The 26,170-nt window shown below is 33.1% G+C and overlaps 1 protein-coding gene across 1 annotated transcript in view; it reads left to right on the forward strand.

Moving 5' to 3' along the window:
• The window catches only part of LOC113502286 (QRFP-like peptide receptor), a 111,747-nt gene that overhangs the window by 76,064 nt on the left and 9,513 nt on the right, over positions 1-26,170 (forward strand). Inside the window, exons 3-5 of the mRNA XM_026883794.1 lie at positions 464-606; positions 3,985-4,211; positions 22,341-22,446. Of these exons, the coding sequence (XP_026739595.1) occupies positions 464-606; positions 3,985-4,211; positions 22,341-22,446 (476 nt within the window). The remainder of the gene's footprint in view (positions 1-463; positions 607-3,984; positions 4,212-22,340; positions 22,447-26,170) is intronic.

Consider the following 26,170-nt stretch of genomic DNA (forward strand, 5'->3'; position numbering starts at 1 on the left):
AGATTGTTGAAGTTTATTTAGGGTCTCAAGCAATTTCACACTTTACATGGAAACTGACTGTTAATTAAGGCTCTGAAGTCATGAAACTTGATAATTCCTTGTAGATTAAACTAATAGTTGGACTGAGTTATGTCAATAATTATCTGTGACCCAAAATTCTAAAACGGCTTATTTTTTTAACCAGTCAGAGAACAAAAATCAATAAGTCAATCTCGTTTTCAAAATGATATTACATGGTTACAGGCAATGAGCAGTCATTACCCGGTATTATGTTTAACCTTTGATCTGTAAGTTGAGCAACTTTGAAATTTCATATATAGTACTAGGTAAATAGTAGGATAGGTACTTAATCAATTTGATTACCTTAATTTATTTTCGATGCTGAATACGAAAAAAAACTGAGCATAACAAAGTTTGACAAAATTTTCAGAATTGTCCTTAATAATGTTTTTCTTTGTTACAGCGTGACAAACATTTTCCTGGTGAACCTCTCCGTTGCTGATCTCCTGGTCACTTTGTTCTGCATGCCGGTGCAGATTGCCAAGTCTGTGACACTACTATGGTACTTCGGTGAAGTCATGTGCAAGACTGTTAATTTCTTGCAAGGTACGTACATTACCATATTCTTAAGCTTTTTTACATCGTTTAATTAATAAAAAGTGATAAGATAAGAAAATGAAACAAAGCAATCCGTTAACAATAGATGCGATGTTCTTTAATCTTAAAAAGAAAACAACGAAAGCGCAAAATTCTCCAAAAGCCTTAAAATAAGAATAGACTCTTTCAAAGTATTTCAATGTGAAGGTAGCACGCGAACAATGTTCAGAGCAATTTTCCTGCCAGAACAAAGATTGGGTGCTGACAACTCTACCACGTACCCAGCCAATTATTTTAATTGTCGTAAGGTTGCTGCAAAGTTGTTTATACGTAACTGGTTTGGCTCACAACACTGAAAATTCTTAGTGCTCCCAAAAGAATACCACCCTATTTCGAATTCGAGGAAATTGAATTTTGGAGAAGCAAGATTGTGCGCGCCTTTTGAGAAACTACTAAATAGTTTTGGAAAATCAGATTTTGGACTTTATTTATTGATTCAAAATATTTGGTAAAGTTGCAAGCAGTTTTGGGTCCTGGCTTCCTATCGTATAATTATATTTAACAAAACCGTTTCGATACTAGTGGTGCATTAATTTCCTAAAGTAGAACTTTAAACGATTTCTTCATAACATCTTCCTTTCGTCTAGCATGTGGAGGAAATTTTGGGTTCAAGTTCAAGAGAGCGTTAAGACCTTTCATGAACGTAACGTGATTTAAACCGACTGAGTATTTGGTGTATTAAGTTTTATTAAAAGGGTCAGCGACTTTGAAAGCAGTATTTTTCTCTTTAATTTACGGATTGAGTGACTCTAAATTTTTGTTGAGTGATACATGTTGCTGAAAATAATTTAGAATTATATTTTTTGTTTTCTGATCACAGTTATAAAATTAGTTATTAAAAGTTTGTGTGGATATTTAGGAATATTGGCTTAAATTAATTTCAATACTTAAAACAAGCATGCCACAAACTCCGTAAAATTCTAGTTTACTGATGTCACGACAAACAATGAAATCACTTCCAAAGCATTGTCTTTTGAAACTCCGTCGCCGAGATCAAATCAAGTTGTCAATTGTTTTAAACTCAAGAGGAGTAAGCTGACAAAAACGGATTTAATTAAGATTAACGGGTTGCTCCAAGTGACATTTGCAGGTTAAGGAGAAAAAGGTTCAGTCGGGGGTATTCTAAAAATACTTGAAGTAAAGGTTATTTAAATATTAATTCATGTTTTTACAAGCATGCCTGTTTAAAAGCAGTTTTATTACATAAATAGTTATTTGTTTTGCAGTCTTGTTCTTAAATTGATTCAAAAGATTAAAGCATCGGTTACGTGAGCCTTCTAAACTAATTTTCTTACCTATTTAGGGGTTCTTAACTTCTGAAATAACAGCTCAAGTACAAAACGCGGTTAATATCTAAGATCGGGTTGATTAAATTTGCAGATGTAATTGGGTCTGTCTTGAGATCATTGGTGAAAGTGAATTGTTAACTTATACAACACTTGACACAATTGTGGGAGGATCCTTGACGGATCAAATTAGATACATTTGGATCTCCAAGATTATGTACAAATTCAATCTGAAGAGATAGAATGCTGATCTAAATATACTCGTAGATTGAAAAGGTTAGTGTGAGAGAGAAAATTTTATTAGGACTATTAAACTTGGATGTAAACCGTGGTTATCGTAAATAATATAGCAAGCCTATATACATCCCACTGATGGGCACAGGCAAAGTCAGTGAATGGTGTCTTAGAATAATTAAAAAGTACTGTATAAATTTAAAAAAATCTCATCGGTACTTTGCTTGCCTTAAGATCGAACCTGCACCTTGTGCATACAAATCCACAGGCCACCACGTTATGTTGTTAACTTATCACCCACTCACGTAAGTTCAAGAAAGTAATAAATATATCCATCCTGCAATACAGTATTATTTACCTCAATACTGGAAAAACATGAGGATATCCTTTATATTGTGATGTCTTTGCTGATGAAAGTAACATGAGCTGGATACGGTATTTATTTGCCAGGTCTTTAGATAGATATTAACCGGTAACCACAAATAACGGTCCAGACCTCTTGAGGGAATAACAATAACTTATCGAGTTTACTTATAGGATCCAAAAAGAAGGTTATATTATTTTCTCTTATTGGTTGACTCCTTGCTTATGTTTGACATTAAATATAAATGATTGTTTTTTTTTTGCAAGGGAAGTATTTCCTTTTTTCCACGCTTTTATAAACGCACTTTCTTGTTTGTTTGTTGTTCCGGTTGGATTCTTGCAAGTCAATTTTGAGCCACATCCCGATAAGCTATCAATATGAAATTTTCAGGGGAGCCTCAAACCCAATCAATTTACAACTGTAAATTGGACAAACGGCTGGACCAATTTTGAGAAAATTAAATACGTGGGATTTTAGATTTTTAAATCTATCTTAAAAGTAAAGTCAATTAAGTTTGCTTGAATAGATAATTAGTTTCCACGAGACGGTGGATTTCAAGCTGCACTTTTTGCAGCTATTTCAGTGGTTAATGGACGCGACTTCATTAATGCCAAGAATTTTCTACAGGGTGGTCTTAATTTAGCTTTCTAAAAGGTTCTATGTGTACGGATGCTTGGTATATTTGTAAGATGTTTTTTTTGGATTTTGATATTAGACAGAGAATAAGTAAATTCGTAAGGCAAATACGTTTCTATGGGTTATAGCATGTGTTCAAGGGCAACAAACACTTGATTAAGTATGTTTTGACATTCGACATCCGACGCGTAATTTGTCAGTAGCTAAAGCGTGCGTGAATATCGTTGATTGTCAGCTATTTATAGATTTTGCGAAACAAGTTCATTAAGTGTGACGGTCCCTTAATACGTGTCAGCAACAACGGATGCTTAACATGTTAATAAATATATTATTTATTGGTCTTTTTAATGCGAGTTATGTAGATACCTTCCATTTTACACATTTTTATACCTCCTAATGGATTATTAATCAGTTTTAGCAAACCATCGTGACTATTTGATTTAAAACTAACGCCATAATTCATTATTCCCAAATTGGTAAGGTAATGAAAGTGTGAATTGGTTCTGTAAATATCAGGTAAATCTGAAAAGTTCTGTAGATTTAGAGACAGCCTAATTGGGTATTCATAGCGCTTTATAAATGTTTGGCAGCAATTTACTCTGATTGGGGTTAAAATCAGGGATGGTTGACTTGAATAAATCATCATCACTATAGAAAAACGGTGGAGTAATTAATACTGATGTTCTAAGTAGTAAGTTAAGCAATAACAGGTCATCAGAAAGAATCTGTACTCCAACCTTCTTTTTCAATCGACCCATCTCTATGACTTACTTTGTTTCAAGACGGTACTTTTTTTTATTCCCTCAGGGGTGGCAGTAGCTTCCAGCGTGTTCACAATCACGGCGATGTCGGTGGACCGGTACCTGGCTATCACGCAGTCGCTCCGCCAGCCCTGGATGCCGTCACGTCGCGGCGCGTGCAGCCTCCTTGCGGGGCTCTGGCTGGTAGCACTGGCGATATTCGCCCCACTACTGGCTGTGGCTACAGTAGAGAGAGAATACGTGCCGTCACTGTCCAGGACGAGAAATGGATCGGTGAGTTCATTTTTTTAGTTGTATATTTTTTTCCACTGATCTTAAGCTACGATAGTAGTAAACAAATTCTATCTCTAATTAAGAATAGTAATTTTTTTTAAATTACAAATTGATATTTTAAAACACCTCTATGGAATTTTGTTTTAAGTTAACAGAACGACGATGTTTCATTTCACTGAAGTCAAGAACGTATTTGTGACAGCGCTTCTCAGCTGTGACTTACCGTGTGTGCAAACGTATCTCTTGTCAAGTATTACTATACTTATTTACGACTTTTTTTTACCTATTTTAAAGTTAAACCTTCTCTCCCAGTTTTCTACAACTATTAGCATAGAATTAGAAAGCTCAGGTACCCGACGTAGTATATTTTAAATGAACAATTCTCTGTTTAAATCTCATTTGCTTAAACGTTGCACTCGGAGCGAATTTCGGGAGCGTACAACATTTGTTCTGCGAATAATAATAATATGAATGTTTTAGAGATAGGCGATTTTTTTATGATTAAAAGTTGTAAAATCAGTTTATTTAAATAGCTTTTTCTTTTTTATATATATTTTTTGGAAATTATTAAGCATTTTTTGGAAAGTGTATTTTTCAGCAAGTTTTGAAGCTCTTCCTGATTTTAAAAATTAATATACAATATTATGTTTATAACAAGAGTTTTGTTGATAGTGCTGATCCCTGAGCTTAAACTACTCGTAACACCTGAACGAGATAAATTTTGAGTAGAACGTACAAAGTCGAATTGGAACAGTGCCCAATAATAATGACGATTAGATTGTATCGCAGTCCTCTTTATGTAACGTTTATACTATCGTTGAACGGTCCAGGCGTGTCGGGTCGGACCGATAAAATCTTTGTATTTAGCCTCCTTCAATGCCCATCGAAAACTAAATGTTATCGGCAGCCCACCACCAAAAATAACAAACCATTGAAAAACTGTGAACAGCATTGTATTGTCATGTTACCATGGCAACAAAAACTACAAGCACTTCTGAAAGCCACCTGTCATTGTGACGTAGGTCAAGTTCAAATTTCGAAAGTTTTTGAAATAAAAATTGCTTTCGAACTCGTGACGAAATCACAAAAGTTTCTTTATAAAACGATTTATCGAAATCCGCCATGTTTAACTGACATCTATGGCTTTATGTAGGCGGCCGATGTAGAACATTTTTAAAGCGAAAGAAAATTAAAGTTGTTCAAAGTTCGGCTTTCTTACGACTGTTATAAACTTTCACAGATTTAGGATCATGCTTGCGTAGGCAAAATCCCAGTCCATTGTATGTGGGACTTGCGACATTGTGAGTTCGGTAGACATAGGCTAATGGAAAAAATCGTTTCGGTTACAATTTGTAACCAACACTCCTTTCCAAACTTCGAACTTTATTTATATTATTGTGGCCGTAATTGCAACAGAAATGCATCATCTGTTTAAATTTCGACTGTTTAGCTTTCACGGTTCATAGGCAGCCTGTTGACAGACAACGGATCCTCAGCAAAAGGGTCAAATGTGGTAAACATTCTTTCACATATTGGATGTGGAACCTTAAATATCATGACACCACAAAGCCAATATTATATTCTCCATAAATTTGTGAAAATGAACGCCTAAATAAATTAAAGTATTATTTTTTAACGATGTTCTAAAAATTCAAAGCTCCACGAAATTACGAATTTAATTACACTAAAAATTCCAAAAACTTGGAACTTGCCGACTTTACCACTTAATATTACATTAAAATTTGTTTTTTAAAATTTGTGAATTGTTTCTTTTGAAACTTATTTCTTATAAATGAGAGTCTCAAAAAGCGATAAACGTACATATTTTACTATCACTAGTCGTTATTCCTATACACAACTTAGTACTGTGCGTATGTTGGAAAATTTTCCGAGAATTTTCCACAATTTTTTTTGTTGGGAACACAAAACGGATTTGTCATTATGACTATCACATTTGTGCTTAACTTTTTAATCTCCGAAATGATTTTTTGAGTGATGGCTGAAAGTACTTTCAGTAATTTGTTTTATTTTTATTGCAATCTCTTGATGATTTCAGCAAAATTTGAGTAATGTAGATTAGTTTTGTTCGCAAATTATTTTCAGTTATACTATGGAGAAAAAATTTAAAAAATATTTTGTCTGAAATGTAATTGTTTATTTTATTTTAACCACATAATTGTATCATTATATTATGCAGTGTAGGCAACCAAATTATATCAAACTTTTTTTTATGTTTTTATTCACTTAGACCAGATTCTGAATATTATTTAGAACTATTTTTTTTATGAAATAGAAATGAGTTATGAAGTGAATCGTAAATTGGTCGTGCATTAACGCTAAAACCCTAACTAACAGAGCTCTGGCAGCTTTCCAGACAATTAATAAAAGATAGCGAGCCAATTAAAGCCTCTATAATGCCCACTCAATATATTTTGGTCACAATTACCAATGTCGAAGATTAGAGAAAATATTAGAGAGCTCTTAAAATAAAGTGAATCAAGTGTGTACTTAGGATATTTCAATAATTTTACAACATTTTTAATGAATTTTAATGAACATTATTGTTTTACAAATTTGTCGTTAACAGCAACATTTCCTGTCAGTTTATTGCTGTCGTTATAAATTTGTGTAGCAATACAGATTTTCAGCCCTTTTTTCACTAAATCGCTTCGACTAAAGACGAAGACAACAATTCTCCGTTAATAATACCAACAAATTGTTACCTCTTACGGAAAATGAAAATTGCTCTCCATTTCAAGAGCAATTTTCAATTTAAAATTGGAAACGTTAATATTTTAGGTTAAAACCTCCTTTGCGTGACCAGTTAATAAATGAGAATCAATTTGTGGTTCAGCCAGTAAGCTTTTTAAAATGAACTCAGCAATTTCTGGCCACTCGGTTTCGACCAGAAAATTAGGAGTTCGTGCAAACATATTGAAATTGGGACGATGTTTGCGAAAAGTTTTTAAATTAAGTTTCGTTTATCAATTCGTTTATTATAAGTATATTTAATTTTATATATTTTGCTAATCCCATGGGAAAATATTGTTTTTTATTTGAAATAAATATTCGCAAGTTCTGCAAAACCGAATTGATTCATTTCTAAATGTGTGAAGTAGTAACAAACACTAAGATATAAATCAATTTCTCTTATTTGATTAAATGTTATTGACTAATTATTTCTAGGCCCTCCGGAGAAATCTTGTGCTTAACTATGTTAAATTGTATCCGTAAACTTTGTCTGGCAACTGTACAAGTGTACAATCGACTATGTAACTGTGTATGTGTGTGTATCTATTGTGCATGTATGGGTAACATTTTCCCTCATCACATTACTCTTTCGTGTTTTAGTCGGCGGTAATCCGGATCGCAGGGCGAATTCTTCCTTAGTACGAAATTGCCAATTAAAGCCCAGACTACGGGTGCACCCTCCATCCTGCCCTTTAATTGGTCCTAAACCACCAATAAATGTTAGTTAAGCCATGTTGATACATTGTACCTCTTAATCTATATAAAAGTGCTTTTTGTCTTGTGTTTTATAAATAATGGATTAACACTCGTTGATATGCCTGACCTCCTTACATGAACTCTTTATTTTCTATTTTAAACAATACTGTTTTTGATTTATAAGTATGTTTTAAGTTTATTGCTCTATTGTATTTTTAACTTCAAGCTCATGTAACTTAGTTAATTTAGTTTTAGATTCTTTCTAACACTTATCACTTCTTTTGTGAATGCTGGTTAACCAGTAATTGGCGACTGTGTAAGTCTTAGACATAATTATCAATATACATAAGCATTGCTGTACACAGAAGCTGTTGGTAAACCTATATCAATAAATAAATATATTTTTCTGAGATATGTATATACGTAGATTCAGTCCATCATAGTCCAACTCCTCAACTAGATTCACAACAATATCACACTATTCCATTGTCTTCATTCGTATCTAAGAAAGGAACCCAACATGTTGTTTTCTACGTGATCGAAGTACCAAAATGTTAGACACAAACTCTCACGATCCGGGAAACTAAAAGCAAAACACTTGACAACCAGAAACAACTGAGACTCGACACTACACAGCTTCTTAAAACTTTACATCTTTGTAAAACAAAACTCGCAAATAGACGAACTTTATGAATTTAACAGTTTTGTTACCGTCGCCGCTAATTTTAGACCGAGTCACATTTCACTTAGTTTTATTTGACTAAACCCTTATGTAACGTGTGTTTTGTAGATTATTAGTAGTGTAGAGTATGAGTTTAATTTTTCTTTACTTGGGCATGTTACCCTCCTTAATAACTGTTATAAAAAGACAGTTTTAGTAGTGAACTGCATATGTAATTCTTTATTCGCAAAGTAGTACTTAGAGAGACAAACATACCTAGAACTTGACCTTTTTTACATAAAAAGTCTAAAGAAATTCACTATGATAAACCCTTTATAATATTTTATTATTTCATCAATGCATACAGATAATTTGATCAAAATATAATTTTTGATTTACTCTTCATACTTATTAAAATTGATAACAATTAATTTAAAACGCTTCGATTTCTCTTGTCCAAACTACCAAAAATACATTTAATACGAAATTATAAATAATCGATCTGTCAAAATGATTGGCGAAAATAAATGTTTGTATGTCGTTAAATAATTCCAAATATAATTTTAAGAAGGTGGTTTTATAAGAGTAATTACAGATCATTCAGCATCTAGTAAATTAGTCAATCAACTGATTGGTAAGAACATAATTGCGCAGACTGACTTTGTCCCCAACACAAAAGTTCAATGGCAGCCGATTTCTGATCGATTCTGTTCAAATATAGCTCCTAGCAGTCAATTATTATGGTTGTAATTAGAACTTAGGATAGACACAATCTTGTGATTTGTAGATCAATTTATTCCGAGTTATAATTTAATTTGTAACAGGGATTGTATTGAATATGAGATTGTTATGTTAAATTAAATGTGCTTTGTCAGATGGTACGTTAAAAATTAGGAGGGATGAATACAGGGTAAATGTAAAGAAATGATTTAAGAGGTTTTATACAATAAAGTATTTGCTTAGATACGAATAACTAACCATAACTAAATATTTTGTACTCTTCATGATCATCCCAGCCTTTTCCGAACTATGTTAGATTCGGATGCTAGTCTAACCAAATGCAGTTAAGTAGTAGGCAGTTGCCTATAAGCTCCTAAACCAGTGACCAAGGCAACTCGATACTCCTTAGCCAGACTGGTTCTCAGACTTTCTGGCTTCTGATTATCCGTAATGACTATCAAGATGTGTAAATAAAAGTCTTTTGTTTATTAAATACTTATCTACATAAAAATAAAAATGAATGCTAAATTCGTATGATACCTAATATAAAGCTTAATCCGAGCAACAGTTAACCCGTTGTTTTCTCATTGGTGAATTTATAACTGAGAATGTTATATTAGCCCGAGAGGAAAAACCGCAAGCGAGGTCACTTTTATTACTTTCCTTGCTACATTTATGTTAAAAATAACAACGAATAACATATTCGATTGTATTTAAATGCCATCAGGCGGTAAGTACTACATACCCATAAAACTGGAATAAATTTCATCCTGACTTAAATTTTCGCAATGATAATTATTAAACCTAATTAAAGTAACAAACTATATTATTATAACCTCTTTACATTAAAAACAAAAAGTACTTTCTCAATTCAAATTCAACCTACAACGTACTTCTCCAGACAAAAACAACGCCTCACAATCACGAAGGTCGTATACAACTGTCAGCTGACTATTATCCAGTGACCACAGATGTCGGAAAATCGTGATCCCGACAATCGTCCCCCATTCTATCGGCGACCGTATTTCAGGTCGGTCAACAACAGACGCTCCCTTTAAATGGTCCATCTGACATTTCCTTATACCGACGATAAATCAGTCCTTCGCACTGTCAGGGTCTGACCTGGCCGTTCGAATTGTAATTGTGATAATAGCGCGTCATTTCTTAATTGGGTTGTGCTTCACTTACTGATGGGATTTTGAATCTTAAGGCTATTGTTATAATGACCTAAATACAACTAAATTGCGAAAGAAGAATTTGGAACTTACGAGTAATTGCCTTTTATACACTTTAATGTAATTAATTAGGTGACTTTAAGCAATCATGGGATTCAAACTTTTATTTTTCGTTAAAGAAAAATCTTAAAGAAAATAGAACACTTGAATTTGTAATTTATTTTAAATCATTTCTATTTCGTAAGAATATTTGTAATAATAATTACAAGAAAATGTTTCGAACCTTTTTAAACAACTCCGAAACACTTAAATAGTTATAACTACTGGCATTAAGTCTAGAACTAGGTTTAGAATCTAATTTCAAGTGTTACTTAGCGCTTTGTGGTCCTCTGAGCGCACACTTAAAACATTAATGAACCTTAATGTTTAAGACAAGTTAAATATTGTTAAACAAAGTCACATTATAATCGTCACTAGCAGTTTTAATGCTAAACACAGTTTTTAGAGAACTTCATTATCTTTTATTAATCTTGAATATAATATTCAGTAGGTTCGACTTCTAATAAGTAGGTAACTAAGTAGTTGTTGAGAGTAGCAGATTAGTATCCAACTAAACTCCTTTGAGAATTATAAAGTTTCTATATTTAAATTGAGGTTAATCGCTTATGGTGGTAAAGGGGTTTTTAAAACCCCGCACTAAGGAGTATATTATAATCCTTTTGTCGAAGGTTTTACAGACATTTAAATACCATGCACAATGATATCTATTATCTGTACCAGGGTTTGTGGAAGGAGACAATTATTGTTCTATGTGGTTTTCTTATTAAAAAGTTGCCTATATTTTATTGATAGAAATAGGTAGGTACAGCCTTTTGATTAAGAACATATATTATGTTCTTTTCACTCATTCTAGCCCTGCAACGTAATCTCCAGAAAGCACGTACACAAAGTAAAAAAAACCGCACGTTTAGAGCTACTTTTACGATTTCATGCCTCGTTTTATTAAAAACTAGGCTGTCTGTATTTCACATCGGAATGTTCTATAAAAGTAATTGAAACAGAAAACCAATTTACATTATGAAATTTAGTTTAATATTAGACTAAGCTTTGTTCAAAACAGACTATTGGAGTTTATATTTAGAATGTTTCCAAACAAGTATTCTATTTACAAAATTAAGGTCGCCTAAACTTGTATTAGATCTCCGGTGGCCAGTAATCTTTGCGGTCAGAACGAACATCTGGACAAGCCGCAAAGTGCCGGCGAAGTGTAGTCTCCCACAAGCGTACTAAGAAACGAAGCCAGAAATTACGAAACAAGTTTATATAACCACAACCACTTACCTTAATAAATGAGCTCCCGAAACACACATAAAGATACCACAGACAAGATAAAAGAGCAAAAATATAGTTTTGTTGGACATCAAATATACAACTAAGCATAAACGTAATTCACAACAATAGTGATAAAATACTGTTCTCTCCATTTTTGGTCGAACTATTTGAAATTTATCGCTGAATTGCCAATGGCAAAACGAAGTTTCGCCAGCTCTCGCGTGATATGTGGACTAGCAAATTTTCTGTACAATAATCTGAATGTATGGTTCGAAATGGAAACGTGAAAGCTTGCATCTTTGACCGGAGTATAAACGGATATATAGATATTATTCTAAAAGAAGGAATGAGACATTTATTTGACAAACAGTGTTGCATTTATGTCATGAAATTTAACTTTATTGACATAAAACATCAATTTTAAGTTGATAAGTTAATCAATCTGTGACTGACTACGGCAAAGCCAAAACAAAGATTTTTTTGAACTGTATGCAAGTTTGTGTAATCCCTCATAATACATTTTTTTTGTTTGACTTCTACAATTATTTTAAGTAAATCTTATAATGGCTGTTCAGAGGAAGCGATAACTTCCTTTTCAAGCATTTGGACAAAGTGGTTTGAAATGTTCTTGATAAAATAATGAATTAACAACAAAGGAATTCCTTAGTACTTTTGGGGAAAATCCACGCGAATAGAACAACGGCCAGTAGCAGCTTAATATAACGTCAAATAATTTTGAATCTTATTTTTGTGAATATAAAGATCACAGTCATTTACAACCCGTGCAACCTAACGGCACAATTATTTGTTGTAATTATAAAGACGCTGCCGGCACTCTTTCGATTGCGATTGACCCTTATTGTGTAACGTATAATAAATTGACAGACCGAGTCTGTAGGTAACAGCTTATTTTATTGCTGTAGCTGTCATTTATATGACTTTTATATAGTTGTAAGAGGTTTTAAAATGTGTATTACTTACAATTTCATAGTTCGAAACTTGTGAGAGTTATAGACTGTAAAGAGTTATGTGGGTGGGTATCGTTTTAGGGCCTATTATGTTTAACGATTATTATCGAATGCGTGATACATTTTACGTAATGCTTACCAATAAAATAAATATTTCTCAAGTAATTCAAATTGAACATGAATTATCGGTAGTCATTTGTTTCGCTATGGGGATAATCAAATATGAAATTACCTCACGTCTCTTATTACTTCTACCAGTCCAGGTTTCCTGCAAAATAACGTAACAGTAATGTAAATTACTTACGTTTTTCCAAAACAACTAAATAATTTCCCCTCCAGGCTTTCGTCTCTCAAAATTTCAATCATAGTTCCCGACTAAAATATATACGAACAAGTTGAGAACTTCGGCTTTATTTTCAAACGTCCAATTTCCTCGAACCAAAGCAGAGCTCGGAGTTTCAACGATAAAACTAATTTATCATTCAACTTTAAAACCGTGAAACGGAATTTCAATACATTCTGTTCTGCCCTAAGGATGTGCGCTTGAAATACACAAGCATTTTCTGTTTCGAGCAAAAACTTTGAGAATGTTTTGAAAAATTAATGTTATTTACTTGGTCTCGGTGCGGTAACGTGAGATAGCACGTGCATTTATATTTTAACGTGTAACGGTCGCTTTATTAAGTTAGTTAGAAGGTTTTCCTCGCAGTTTTCGCACGCGTGGATGTCAGCTATAACTTAAAAGTTCTGTATTGCTAATCTTGTTTAAATAAGTCTTTATTAGCAATATAAAATACGTTAAGTCATGAATTCTTAACAGAAAAGAACCATCGCGACGAATTAAGACGCTAAAAGCATTTAAAAAGTAAGCAGGCCCAAGGCGGATGTCTGACATAGCAACGGGCATAATTATAGCATTGATTAAAAAACAAGGTAGCGCGTCTTTCGTCCATTTCAATTACGCCGTGATTAATGTAATTATGTGATTACTTTGCGTCATTTCTTCAAGACGCAGACAGATTACATCGTTATCAAGTTAAGGAAAGAAATTTAAGAAAATGTGGAAAATTCCGAACAGTTAAGTACTTAAATTTGGATTTTTTGCGAAAAAACCAGTCCAAACTGGCTCTCAAAAGTTCACTACAGCGTGTTGCATGAGTTATTGGACAATACCGAAATATAAATTACTAAAACAAAACGTTTCTTCTGTAATAAGTTAGGACACAAGAATTTGTTTATTATTCGCTGTAATATTTATATTAAATTAGCCTATTAATTTATCTGGTACTGTCACTTTAGATTAATGTCGACAACAATATTTAATTAAAACACACTTTACTTGTTGACAGGAATATTCAGGTCTCTGACAAAATTGACAGATATCCCAGCCCTCATAAACAAGTGACATTTCTACTAAAGTTAACGATGAAGAAGTCACTCAAATTAATCGGAATCGAATTATTTCTCGACTTGACTTGTACCCAAAATAGAAGTGATAAAATTGAATCAAAAGTCGAGAGCGAAAAATTCAATTCATCCAATCAATACGTCCATGCTTTTCGCTCAACAAACATGGAATGCATAAAATAGCTGCGAAAGAATAAACCGAGGTTTAACGCGTATTTTATCAAATCTCCTTTCCATAGGAGCGCCGGCAGGTGCAGGCAAACATCCGACGATCACGCAATGTTGAGCTTTACCACTCAATGTAAAATTCACTGCAACGGATACCGGAGTATTGGGAACAGTTCTCAGTAAATGAACATATTTGAAATTCTTATGTTGATTTTGAAGAGCAAAAAGGAGTATTGAAAGATTTTAACTTTCTTATCGTGAACGTTTTGATGTTAATAATATTAGTCAAGGTAACTACGAATATTGGTATTATGTATATGTAGATAATTTACTATATATATATACCCATAGGCAAACCACAGTGCGCAGGTCAGATCCCCACTTATGATAAATATTTGTGGGGTCCAAGAATACGTAACTGAGATTGGGTATCTTAAGCAGGTGATCGAAATATTTGAGAAACTCACAGGGATACAGGTATTAATAATTATAATTATTTTAATGCGGAAGTATTTTTTGCAAAATAGGAAAATCGTAAAGTATACACAATGCCAATGACATACCTAACTATTCACAATACGAACACAAGTATTCGCAAACGTAATATGGATTTTAATTTTAGCAATAGTCACGTTACCTGAAAGATGTACTAAACCACTTATTTAAGGTGTCTGCATGCAGGCAGCCTTATTCGATCGCTCGTGTGTATTGTTTTAGTTACAGTAACGCCTGACCTGGCTGACAAAGGGGCCATAGACCATGGAAATCGAATTACTTCGGTAAACGGCGCCTTGGGGGACCCCATTTCCATATCCACATGCATGTTAAAGGCTCTTGTTGTTTCCTTCCACGAATTTACTTGCACGTGTTCCAAGTGCAAATACCTTCTAGAGACGAATTGTTGGAACGTACAAGCAATCAGGACGAATAAACATACACATATAGTAGATAATGTTAGATATACTTTTGCGATTTGAAATGTAATTGTTTATAAAAATAATTTGTGTTAACGATGTGATCATGAAATGAAACTCTGCTGTTTTTTGTAAAGCTCATGGATAAAAATACTATCATTTATTTCGTGTATCAAAAAATATGAAGTCTGTCAAAAAGTACTAGAGCTCAAATAAAAGCCACAAAGCAAAATGCATGGATTTTATCGAAGCTTTTAGTAGTCAATATCGGCTGATATCAGCAATAAAATTCTAAAATGTTTCCACAAATTTTGTTCGGAAATGCTTCCTTAAAATAAAATGTTCCCGTTACAAGCTGAAATTTGTTTCATGACGCATCGCGGGTATGGTCTGTTAATGACCATACCCGCGATGCGATATTTAATCAGCTTTCAATTTTATTTGATAGTTATTTTTAGAATTGTTGATAGCACTGTTCTCTGTTTATATTATTACTCAGAAATTTGTAGTATGAGACATTCTTGTTTAAAGTAATCTTTGACACTGGGCATAAATTTATTTTCAGTTTCCTTTTTAGGGTTTGGTTATTTTGTGGCCCAAAATTATTTTTTTGATTTCGTTTCAAATTTAAATTGTTTCTGCTCTTTAGTTCTCAAAAAAATATGACGTCGAGCCGACTGACGTCGACTGAACTGACGTCGAATTGCAAGCGATTATTCTAATATACCAAACATAACATCTATATAAAAAAAACACAAAAACATTAAATCCAAGTATTTCTAAAGTCCCCTGAATTACGTCACTGAACTCCAGTCAAAAGACACTGAACTACATAAACTGGGCAATCCCACTGATATCCGGCGAGTACTTTTCCAAATCTCAGACTACTCTTAAATCACGGATAGCCCAATAAAACCTCGATTGCTCGTAGTCCCCGAGTTATTTGTTTTCACCCTCCAATGTACTTAGAGGAAGGGGACAACTACGTGAACTCGTAAACTATTTTTATATTGGTCTAAGTGTGAAACGGAATTGTGTTGCTATCTTCCCACGCAGACTGTAAAAGTCGATTGAGGGGAAAATTATGTCGTCCGTGCGTGAAAATAAAGTAGGATTGTTTTGAGCCTGACTGAAGACTATGTACATAAACTTGGAGCTAACGATTTAAGTTATCGTCTAAGTGAATAGCTGATGTTTTGGAAGGAGTGAAGTTTGAGAATATTATCGCAGGTTACACTGAATCCTAATCCTTTTGTTTTTTTTTGAGGAAGGTATTTTTGTATCATATTTTTGAGTGGGTTTTTTTACAAGTACTCACTTTCTTTTCTCCTTTTTTGAGAAAATACAAATATCTAATATCATCAGTCTGTGCCGCAGAATACTTTGGCTGTATTCATTGGACAGTAAAAATGAGCGTAAACTGTTTTAGCACTGTGATTATACAGTACATTATTTACTGTCAATAACAATATTTTCCAATCAATCTGCTGAATTACAAGCGATGTTTCTATTGGCAAAAAAAATATGTTCTTTGCTAATGGTAAAAAAATATATATTTTCAGTGGAACAAACGACACCCTCTAACTCAAAATATTTATTCGAATTTCTGATTCGTGTCGTCATCCTACCAAAATCTTCACTAAAAATATAAATATCGATAACACCGACGTTCAAAATTTGAACAAAACATTGTTCCCATGGACTTCTATTTGGGATTTCAATAACAGCTTCTTGAAAGGAATTAGTTACAAGAGCTTAGCAACAAAGTTGCAGATCAGATAAGTAACCACTTAGTTGTAAAGAGCTCAACAAATCTTAGTTCTAAAGTGTGTTTACTTGAGAAAATGTTTTTAACAATAGCGGCCCTAGATTTGTACTTCTTGCTTGTTACGCGGTATCTGCTTTGCGAATTGCAGAACTTCGAATTGAGTGTTGCTCGGATTATCTTTCTTGGGAATAAAGTTTTTTATTGCTCCTCAAAGGATAGGCTGTAGCTATACGGGTTATATAACAAGTGTCAATGCGTAGAGATTGATATATTCTGATCGGTCAATTTTAAATTTAATCATTTTAGACTTGATAGTTGTTTTTCTAGCTGAAAACATTTTGTTTAATTGACCCCATATATGTATATATAATAACATCATCCTCAACCAAGTCAGTAAAATTTTTTTGGAATTATTGTGCAAGGTTTAACTGGGCTGGCCAACATTTTTAATACTACTCTCACACTTGGGTTTCATAATAAATGCTGGTCCAGTTTTAAACAAAAAATATTCAGTTTATTATGCTGGCCCGTAATCCGTCTTAGTTCATTGCTGAAAAGCTGCATTCGCTTAAGAAGCCGTCAATACAATATAGTCAAAACATAAACATTGGATTTTTTTATATTGATAAAGTAATCGTAATCTTACAAAGGTCTAGGTAAAACTGCGTACAAAATTATTTTTGTCTGGTTTATTTCAATAACGCTTTCAAGTTACAATCGTATACGATTCCAAGGACGTATCGCCCTCACCCAAAACTTTATGTAAGAAAAAGATCAAGAAGATTTCCAAATTATTTGTGTCTTCAGACAAACCGACGTTTTCAATACACGGATTACGGGATGAGAATCAATTTAGGTTGAACGGCGAGTTGGCGTCTTTTTAGAGTTCCGTATATGTAACGGCCTTGTGGAGAAAGTAAAAAGCTTTGTACTGGTTATGTTTGTGTTAAATATAAATGAAATATTTTTTTTTGGAATTTAAGCTTCAGATATGAATACGTAATTATTGGCTGTAGATTATCAGTGATTCTGAACATTATCATTAGATGATGAAAAGTGTATTAGAAAACTGTTTTTAAAAGTGATTTGATTTTGACCTTTTATCTTCCTTTAATTCTTTTCCGCATAGATATCTGCAGGATATCTATCAAAGCCCACTCTACATCATATCAGAGTAAACTTGTCATGCAGAACCCATCTCAAACGAGTGTATTGTGTTTTGCTTTCTTCTGGTTTGTTTAAAAGCCTCACGTATTGTATTAATCATTGGCAAGCTTTGCCAAGCTAAGCCCAAAATAGATATAGAACTCTTTTTGTTCCAATGTCTTTTGCAGCTTACTGATTGTTATGGAAATAGGTTATTCATGATATGTCAATGCGAGTTTCCTTTCAGTCTAAAAAAAATACTTTTGATTTTCTATAAAACTATATATAAATTTTTTGCATATTTACATTACATTCTCTACATCAAATTTGATACGACATTAAATTTATCTAATTTTGTTTCTCATCTGGATTTTTGCAATCATATTTTTGCCCTATTTATTTCCTTGATATGAAGAGGAAAAACGCGTCAACAATTTGCTCACTCACTGTAAACAGCTAACTACGTGCAGGGCTTGTAACAAGCTCGGAATATGAAATTCAAAAGCTCGGGCACAAAATGTTTTGACATGAAACATGCACTCAACTCCCGACGCAGCCTTTACGCTGTTGACAAAGTCTAGACTTTTAAAATATGCTAAGTAATTTTGTATTCGTTCTTTATTTATACAGTCATGTGTCACTTCTATTTTTTTATCACTTACCAGGCACACGTGGCATACTTTCATACAAAAAGTGTTCCACAAACTGCAGTCATGATTTAAATAAAATACTGAATAGCTTGTCAAGTTCTGAATAAGATATTGTGTTATCCCAAAGAAATTTGCTCGTAGATCAGTAACTAACATTGGCTTATTCATACGACTAACTTTTTTGAAAATTTAAAGGAAGGTTATCCTGCAAATCATTTTCTTACAAACGTTCAAATTATGGACTACTATATGCTATGTGAAACTCGATGCTAAGTTCGCACTATAAAGTAATAAAAATGTGTTCTTGGAGAAAACCGTAGGAGAATCTTAATATTAAATCACATTGTTATCAAAATTGGTCAAATCATAACATTGTTTATGATAACTCTATGCTGGAGTTTTTCTGAGAAGGGATCGTTACTTGGATCGTTTCCTTATTAATAACAAAACCCTTGTCCTTATTGAGCGGAACTTTCCGCCTTTTTGCACACATATTGTTTTGTCCCTTCTGAGAAAATACACTTGACAAGTTATACCTAAGTATTGACACTCATAGGTTTGTTAAACGCGCTTCATCAAGTCTCTACAATTGTCATTTTGATATCCGTACAGCTCCAATCGCGTCTTTGCGAAAAGAAACTTGGGGATGTAAGCTGAAAGTAGTTTTATTATTTTTGTAAAGGATGGTTTTATTCTGATCACCCCTACTTGTGCACGGCAATGTGAAATGAGAAAGATACATTAAAATATAATATTATACTCTATATTCTCTGAACAATGATAAACCTATCCTATGTCACAGACAAACATTAGTAGTAATACTTAATCACAAAGACGACTCTTCAACGAATGCACAAATAGCCATTGGTGAAGGGGAAAAAACACGTTCTTTTAATTATCCTTGTACACGCTAAAGTCACGTGTGTACAATCAGTAATAAAATCGATAAACACAATTCGATTTACATAGTGTCGTTTTGAGTGCCATGTAGGATTTGGAGTTAAGTAAGGTCTAGCACATGTACTAGGTATGAAACTCATTTTGTTCCTTAGTTTACAATTGTTTTTAAAATAAAGTGGTGCTAAACAACTTCTGTTGCTGACTGTACAGGTGTCCTATTGCAAGTATTATTGGAGGATGCTCGTTACGTGAACGTCGAGGTCGTGACGTCAGACTTTTCTACCGACGTATCTTTGGAGAGATAGGATTGATTTGTTCTGTTTCCTTTTTAACGTTTTATCAGTCGTAACTTTATTTTTAAACTTTTCCCTTTTGCGTATTTTTTCGCTGTTCATTTTGTTGCAATACTTGGCACTTTTAGGAATTTTATTACTGAAGCAACGCTGGCTATCTGTCTGTCTGAAATAGAATTAATCCGGTACTGATTTGTTAAATGTTGGTTGACAAATGGTGTGTCAGAGACGCCTCAAAAGGAGACACATTAAAAATGTCACAAATTTCAAACAATCGATTTCCCACGTCTTAAATTATCTAACTGCTATTGCAAAGTTATCTTATCTAACCAAAGTGTCCGAATTGATTTCGTAAAAACTTCAAGCGCTCTCTTTTCTCGGTTTTTACCGCACTAAGTTTTAAAATCTTAGTTTAGGTTAATGCATTTATTCAAGTTCTCTGTTCAAAGGCAGTAGGTAGTCATTATCGTTGGTAGCGGTGGCAGCAGTTGTCGGCTGTAGTTAAGGAAAGATTTTCTTTTCGTTCATTCTCTTCTTTGTATTATTGCTTATAGTTTTAAGAATGTATCACAATCTTTTGCAAATTCTCGCTGAATTGTCATTGCAGACAACTTTTAATAGAATCGACTTTTTTATGAATTATTATCCATTAGTATCGTAATATGCTTTAACAACATTGCTTTGACTCATTGAAAAAAATAAGTGACATAAAATTTCAAACTTCAACGACGCAATAAATTTCATACATTTTTTTGAGCGTCATAGCTGTATTAGTCAGTTAAAAGAAAACTGTTTGGAAGGTCTCCAGCTCTGTATTGATCAGTCAATTATTTATGTATTCAATGTGCGATCTATTTTTGCAGTCACTTGCAGCACCTGCGTTAATCACATATCGGGTTAATCAGCTATTGCACGTATTTAAAAGCCTACTAAAAACTATAAGGGTTGAAACTTGTGTAGTTGTGTGGGTTTTGACAATTATAAAATTGTCCGAAACTGTAACCCCTTGGCTAAAATACTTGTAAAATGTTGCGAAATCCGGTCTTCGCGAAGGATTCCCATGGAGGCCACAATCTTGGCCAAATGCGTAAGCACTCTTCAGGTACCACTCGCGGGCAATTGTTTCACGCAAACTTGAACCCTAAATACATATAATTACGATAATACGATACATATTTACGATACCAAGCAAGTTCTTATACATGAAACTCGTAAGATATTTGGTAAAAATTATCTTTTTTCTACGAAATGAAATCATTTATTCTGTAAGTAGGATGTATGATTTCCTTTCATTTCGTTACATTCTATGAAAATAGCTCTAGGGTAGGTAGGGAAGATAAAACAATAATTCAAATTTTAATCTAATAATTGTTGTTATTGTGTTATTCTACTTTTCAGTAGGAAAATAAATATCATGTTAACTGTTTATTATGAGTTTTAATGACCACGTGTGTAGTTAACATTGAATCCTATCTCAATTGAGAATCAGTTTAAAACTTCTTACTTATAATGAAACTGACCATTAAGTAATTAGTCCTACACTTCACTACACAAGCTCAAATTGGGCTATTCATTCCTGTAATCTGTACTTAAACCTGTTGCCATCTCTGCCCTAATTTAATACCAAGTTTATCGCTCCTCGCATACATCAAGCTTGACCAGACATTACAGAGCCCTTATGGGCACAGAAATAGAGTTCAAAATAATCCGTTTTTATTTGCCGCTTGTACGATAACGAAAACTTTATTACGGGTAGTTTTCTTTGTGGTTTCGTTAAGTGAAGATGGCTTTTGTCCAAGAATTTTCTATTTCGTGGAAATTTATATATATAAATGCAATAAGAAAAAAGTTTAAAGCTTATTAGGTAAACAGAGATAAGGGTTCCGCCTTGTAAAATACAGTGGTATATTTTGGTTTGCCAAATTGTCCACAAGTTATGATAGTTATTGCGCTGTCTGTTTACAGAGAGAGACAAGGTTACGAGGTAAAGCGTGCGGTTATTGTATAATATTTAAGCCTTTACATGTGTTAAGCCATAATTTCAAACAAATTTTGAAATAAGAAGGTATAGCAGCATGTAATAAATCTTTCAATAGAGTTACGAGAAGTTCCTGTTTACCCTATTTCCCCCTCACTCGTTACAAACGGAAAACTTTTCTTTTTGGTACTTAGGAGGCTTTTGCAAGCCTTTCCTTATACATAATTACGATTTTTCGAGAACTCTGTACACCCAATACTAGCCGGTTTTCCTCCACTAATATAATAGACTGAGTTTTCTTTGAATTTCCTAATATATGTCAGGGGTGAAGCGAGACCTTGAGATGATCGTAAGAAGTTTATTTTAAATGGATTTGAATAATATAATGTACTCAAGCGATGTATTAATAGTTTGGTGTATACACAATCCTTCAAGTATTCGTACTAATTAAAAAGTACCAAAACATTAAGATTCTTAAGAAAAATAATCGTATTTTGTTTTCGTCGAGGTCAAGTTTAATTAAACCACTCTCTCCTTTCAACAAAAACTTTAATTTAGTTTGGGTACTCATTTTCCATTAAATTAATCTTATATTTTTTCAGGTATGGGTGGAGAGGAGTATCGAGTTTTGCACAGAGAAGTGGCCGGACTCTATAAAGAAAGAGCTGTTCGGAGCTTTCAGCTTCGTGCTCGTCTACGCCATACCTGGTAAGTAACGACTTCAAAAAGAATAACTTCCTGCTGCCCAGCTGTACTCAAGAACGATACTGAGTGCAAAATTGCCCTAGCCTGGCTTAGCTATAACTGCCCAGGTGAAGTGACGCTTAATACGGTTGATGCGTGTTTGAGTGACCCATGTCATAACGAATTCTTTCAGTTTTAGGATGGCACCTTTAAATGTGTGTCACGGACATTATGTAAACATATTTGACAGTATTTACGGGTTACGCTAACTAACTAACGTAATTGGGTTGAGGTGAGATAGGCAGTCACTCCTTCTAAAACACTGGTATCTAGCTGCATCTGGTTAGGCTAGAAGCTGACCAAAACATACTTGACAAAACGCTCGGCTAATATTTAAATATATTATGCAAAGAAATGATATGACGTCATCGTCGATGTTGGATATTAAGACGACAGTTACTCTAAACCTTACATACACAGATCCATCTGAGCTTTTAGTACTTTTTATAAAGCGTCACATGTGCACTTGTTTGTTAATACTTTTGACTCGGAATAGAGTTTTGTCAACCCGTCTGAAAAAAATGGACGCAATCACAATCTTATCGAATAACAAAGATTCTCTTACCCCCATTGCTGTCCAGTGTCAGTATTAGGTATTCAGCATATCATAGATTTTATCGTTACTTTCTTAAATATTTAACTTAAAAATACTTTATGCATAAAATTTATAAAATAAATCATAAAGTTATTAAGTTAACAGTTCACTCAATTCTCAAGCCACAAAGTACAAAAATTCAATGTTTACTTAAAATTAAGTTGTCACAAACTTTAACTGAAATTGAAAAGGACGATAAAAACGCTTATTAAATAAAATGTCTTCATAACTTTTTACATAGTAATGGCAAAACTATTTCTGATAATGATGTAGAATATTTATGAATGGAGAATACTTGTAACATGTACATCTTGGTTTGCTTAGTATGAACATCAACTCTTTTTGTCAATTAGCGGATTTTTTTTATACTTATTTCAAAACAATTTAAAACAAAAACCTCTTGTGTTGTCATAATTTTATAATAAACGCGATATTTTTTATATGTATTTAAATGCCTTTTGATGTCAAACTTGAAAAGCAATTTCAAAATAACGAATGATAAAGACACATGTTTGTCCACAAAACAGTCACCCACAGTACTTGTAACAAAAGCTTTGTGTGTTTCTGTGAAAATGTCTAAACTGACTCAATTTCAAGCCTCCAGGGCACTTTTGGGTAAACATGAAGTGGTTACATCGTTTTTCCGGAAAAATAAGAAGGGACACGAGGGCCATTTGTCACACGTTATATTTCACGGGCCGACGGCGCAAAATGTGGACAAACAAACCAGCCCTCTACAACGTCAAGAGGCAAAAGCAATTATGTGGTGATGACGTATTTTCAGAGGTAGAAATATTAAGCTCCACAAAATATATACAGTGTATTATATCTTATCCTTTTCCACATATTCATGAAAAAGTAAAACCAATTTTGTTTCGGTGTTAAGACACAGCCGTAGCTAAAATACTGTACACAACCTAATTTGTCTGATTCATTTAATTTGCTACGTGATTTCGTAGCGCGTAGCTTGTAGTCGGCGTAGACGTCTACGATTCACCAATATTTTGTAAAAGAAAAAAACGGTTATTCGTTTGAATAAGTGATGTATTGTGAATGTATTTACTTCGTTGCTGCTTCGAGATATGATATTAAAAATCATAAATCATCTTGCTAGATATCTAGTAAGACAAGTTTTTTTGTCACGTATGTTATGAATGTTTTTTTGAATCTTTGGCTGATCTAAGTTGACAGCAGATTGATACTGATTTATTATATTATGTACTGCTTGAAAACACATTTTTCGCTTAACCTAAAAAATCAGAATACTGAGTGTTCTAGAGAAAACTTTTCACTTATGTTTTTTGTGCTATTTTGAAATAGAATCAATCGAGTTATTATAATTTATTGATTTCACATGTTGACAATTCTTTATTGAAATATGTGGATCTAAAGAATATCTATGACACCGATATGTTGAGATATCATTAAACTTGATTTAATAGACTGTATTTACTCTTTATACGATCAAAGCAACTAAAAAAGCTCTAGAAGAAATAATAAAAAAACGTAAAATATTTTGAGGGTTCTTGAGACTAATATTTTGTGATAAATTGTAGATGCAATTAATTATTTAAGTATTTACTTATACTTATTTTTTGCCATGAACACTATAAATAAACTACTCATATATTGTAACCCACTATGAGTCTGGTTAACTAAGACCTGAAAATGTTAGTGCTTAGCGTTCAAGCTTTCTTCTAGACGTCTGAAGCGTGATAGATCGAGCTGAAGCTTAGCTTAATCGATTACACTCCGATACAAATAATTCAATGTACCATTAAGATCTCTTCTTCCAGTTCTTTCCTATTTATCGCTAAATGCATCCCCATTTTGAAATAGTTCAATGGAATTTTAGAGATATCACAGATTACGTTGAAACATTTCTCAGTAAATTATGAACTACATACAATAGTTAAGAGCTAGGGTAAGAATTAGTATTATCATAATTCAATCTCAATAACTTCTATCTTATTCATTTACATGCCGTATTATGTTACGAAATATGAACTGTTGTACTAATTCATAATATTTACATATTCTGACCCACATTTCGAGGAAATTAATGAATATGTTCTGAAATAGTTCAAATGCTAAAAATATTTAGTTAACATTTTTGAAGTTGCTAAAGTACCACCATTGAAATTTACTAAATATTAAAACAACCTAAAACTTCTGAAATCCAAATTTTCCAAAGATAATGCTCTTTCAAAATTTTCACATTAACATTTCCGACGAATTGTATATTTATTTATTCTATAGTACAGTAGGCATATCTTATCGGGTAATGGATGCTTGAAAGGTTCTCAAACTTTTAATTGCTATAAAAACTTAATTAGTTACTTAGGTAATGTTACTAAAGTATTATCTAACTCCAAATTGATCTGAGGGATTTTCCGTAGTCTGATAGCGAGGCCCGGCCTTATTGCGTTAGGATTTTTAATTAAAATGTTTTTCGCCACTTTGTTTCGCACTTTTTTGTATTTTGTTAATTTTAAACGAATCAAATATTTTTGTGAGCCTTTTTAACCGCCAACCCGCTAGAGAGTAATTATGGAGATCAATTGTTTCCTACTTTATATGCGAGAGGCCTTTGCTTGGTAATTTATTTGATGAAAATAAAAATTGAACGAATCCTACATTTATATCTAGAACAAATTTACTTGTAAACGATTTCGGGCTTATATTTATTTTTATGCGACCCGTCTTAGCAACATAGAGTTTTATACTATGTGCCAGCAATAGCGCAATTCCAGAGTTTTTTTAAAAAAGCCTACCAATATACAGGACAGGATACAGAAAATTTGAAAGTGAGTATCTATAAATTATTGAATACTCCTTAGTATTTAATTTATTATTGTAGCGGCAATAGAATTAAAAACCATATTCACTATTAACGAAATGGGTTTATTCAAATACATATTTTTGACGTAAGAAGATCGTTTGAAAGCGTTTCCAAATAATCTTCTAAATACAGAACTAGTTCAAAGTCAGACCTTTTCAATACCCCAAGGGCAGTTGAAAGCATACGTCTTTACAGAGCGGTCTCAAACGTAATTAAATTGTATACCAACTTTACTCCAGTTTAAATTTAAC

The sequence above is a fragment of the Trichoplusia ni genome, chromosome 17, assembly GCF_003590095.1.
Source record: "Trichoplusia ni isolate ovarian cell line Hi5 chromosome 17, tn1, whole genome shotgun sequence".
NCBI lineage: Eukaryota > Metazoa > Arthropoda > Insecta > Lepidoptera > Noctuidae > Trichoplusia > Trichoplusia ni.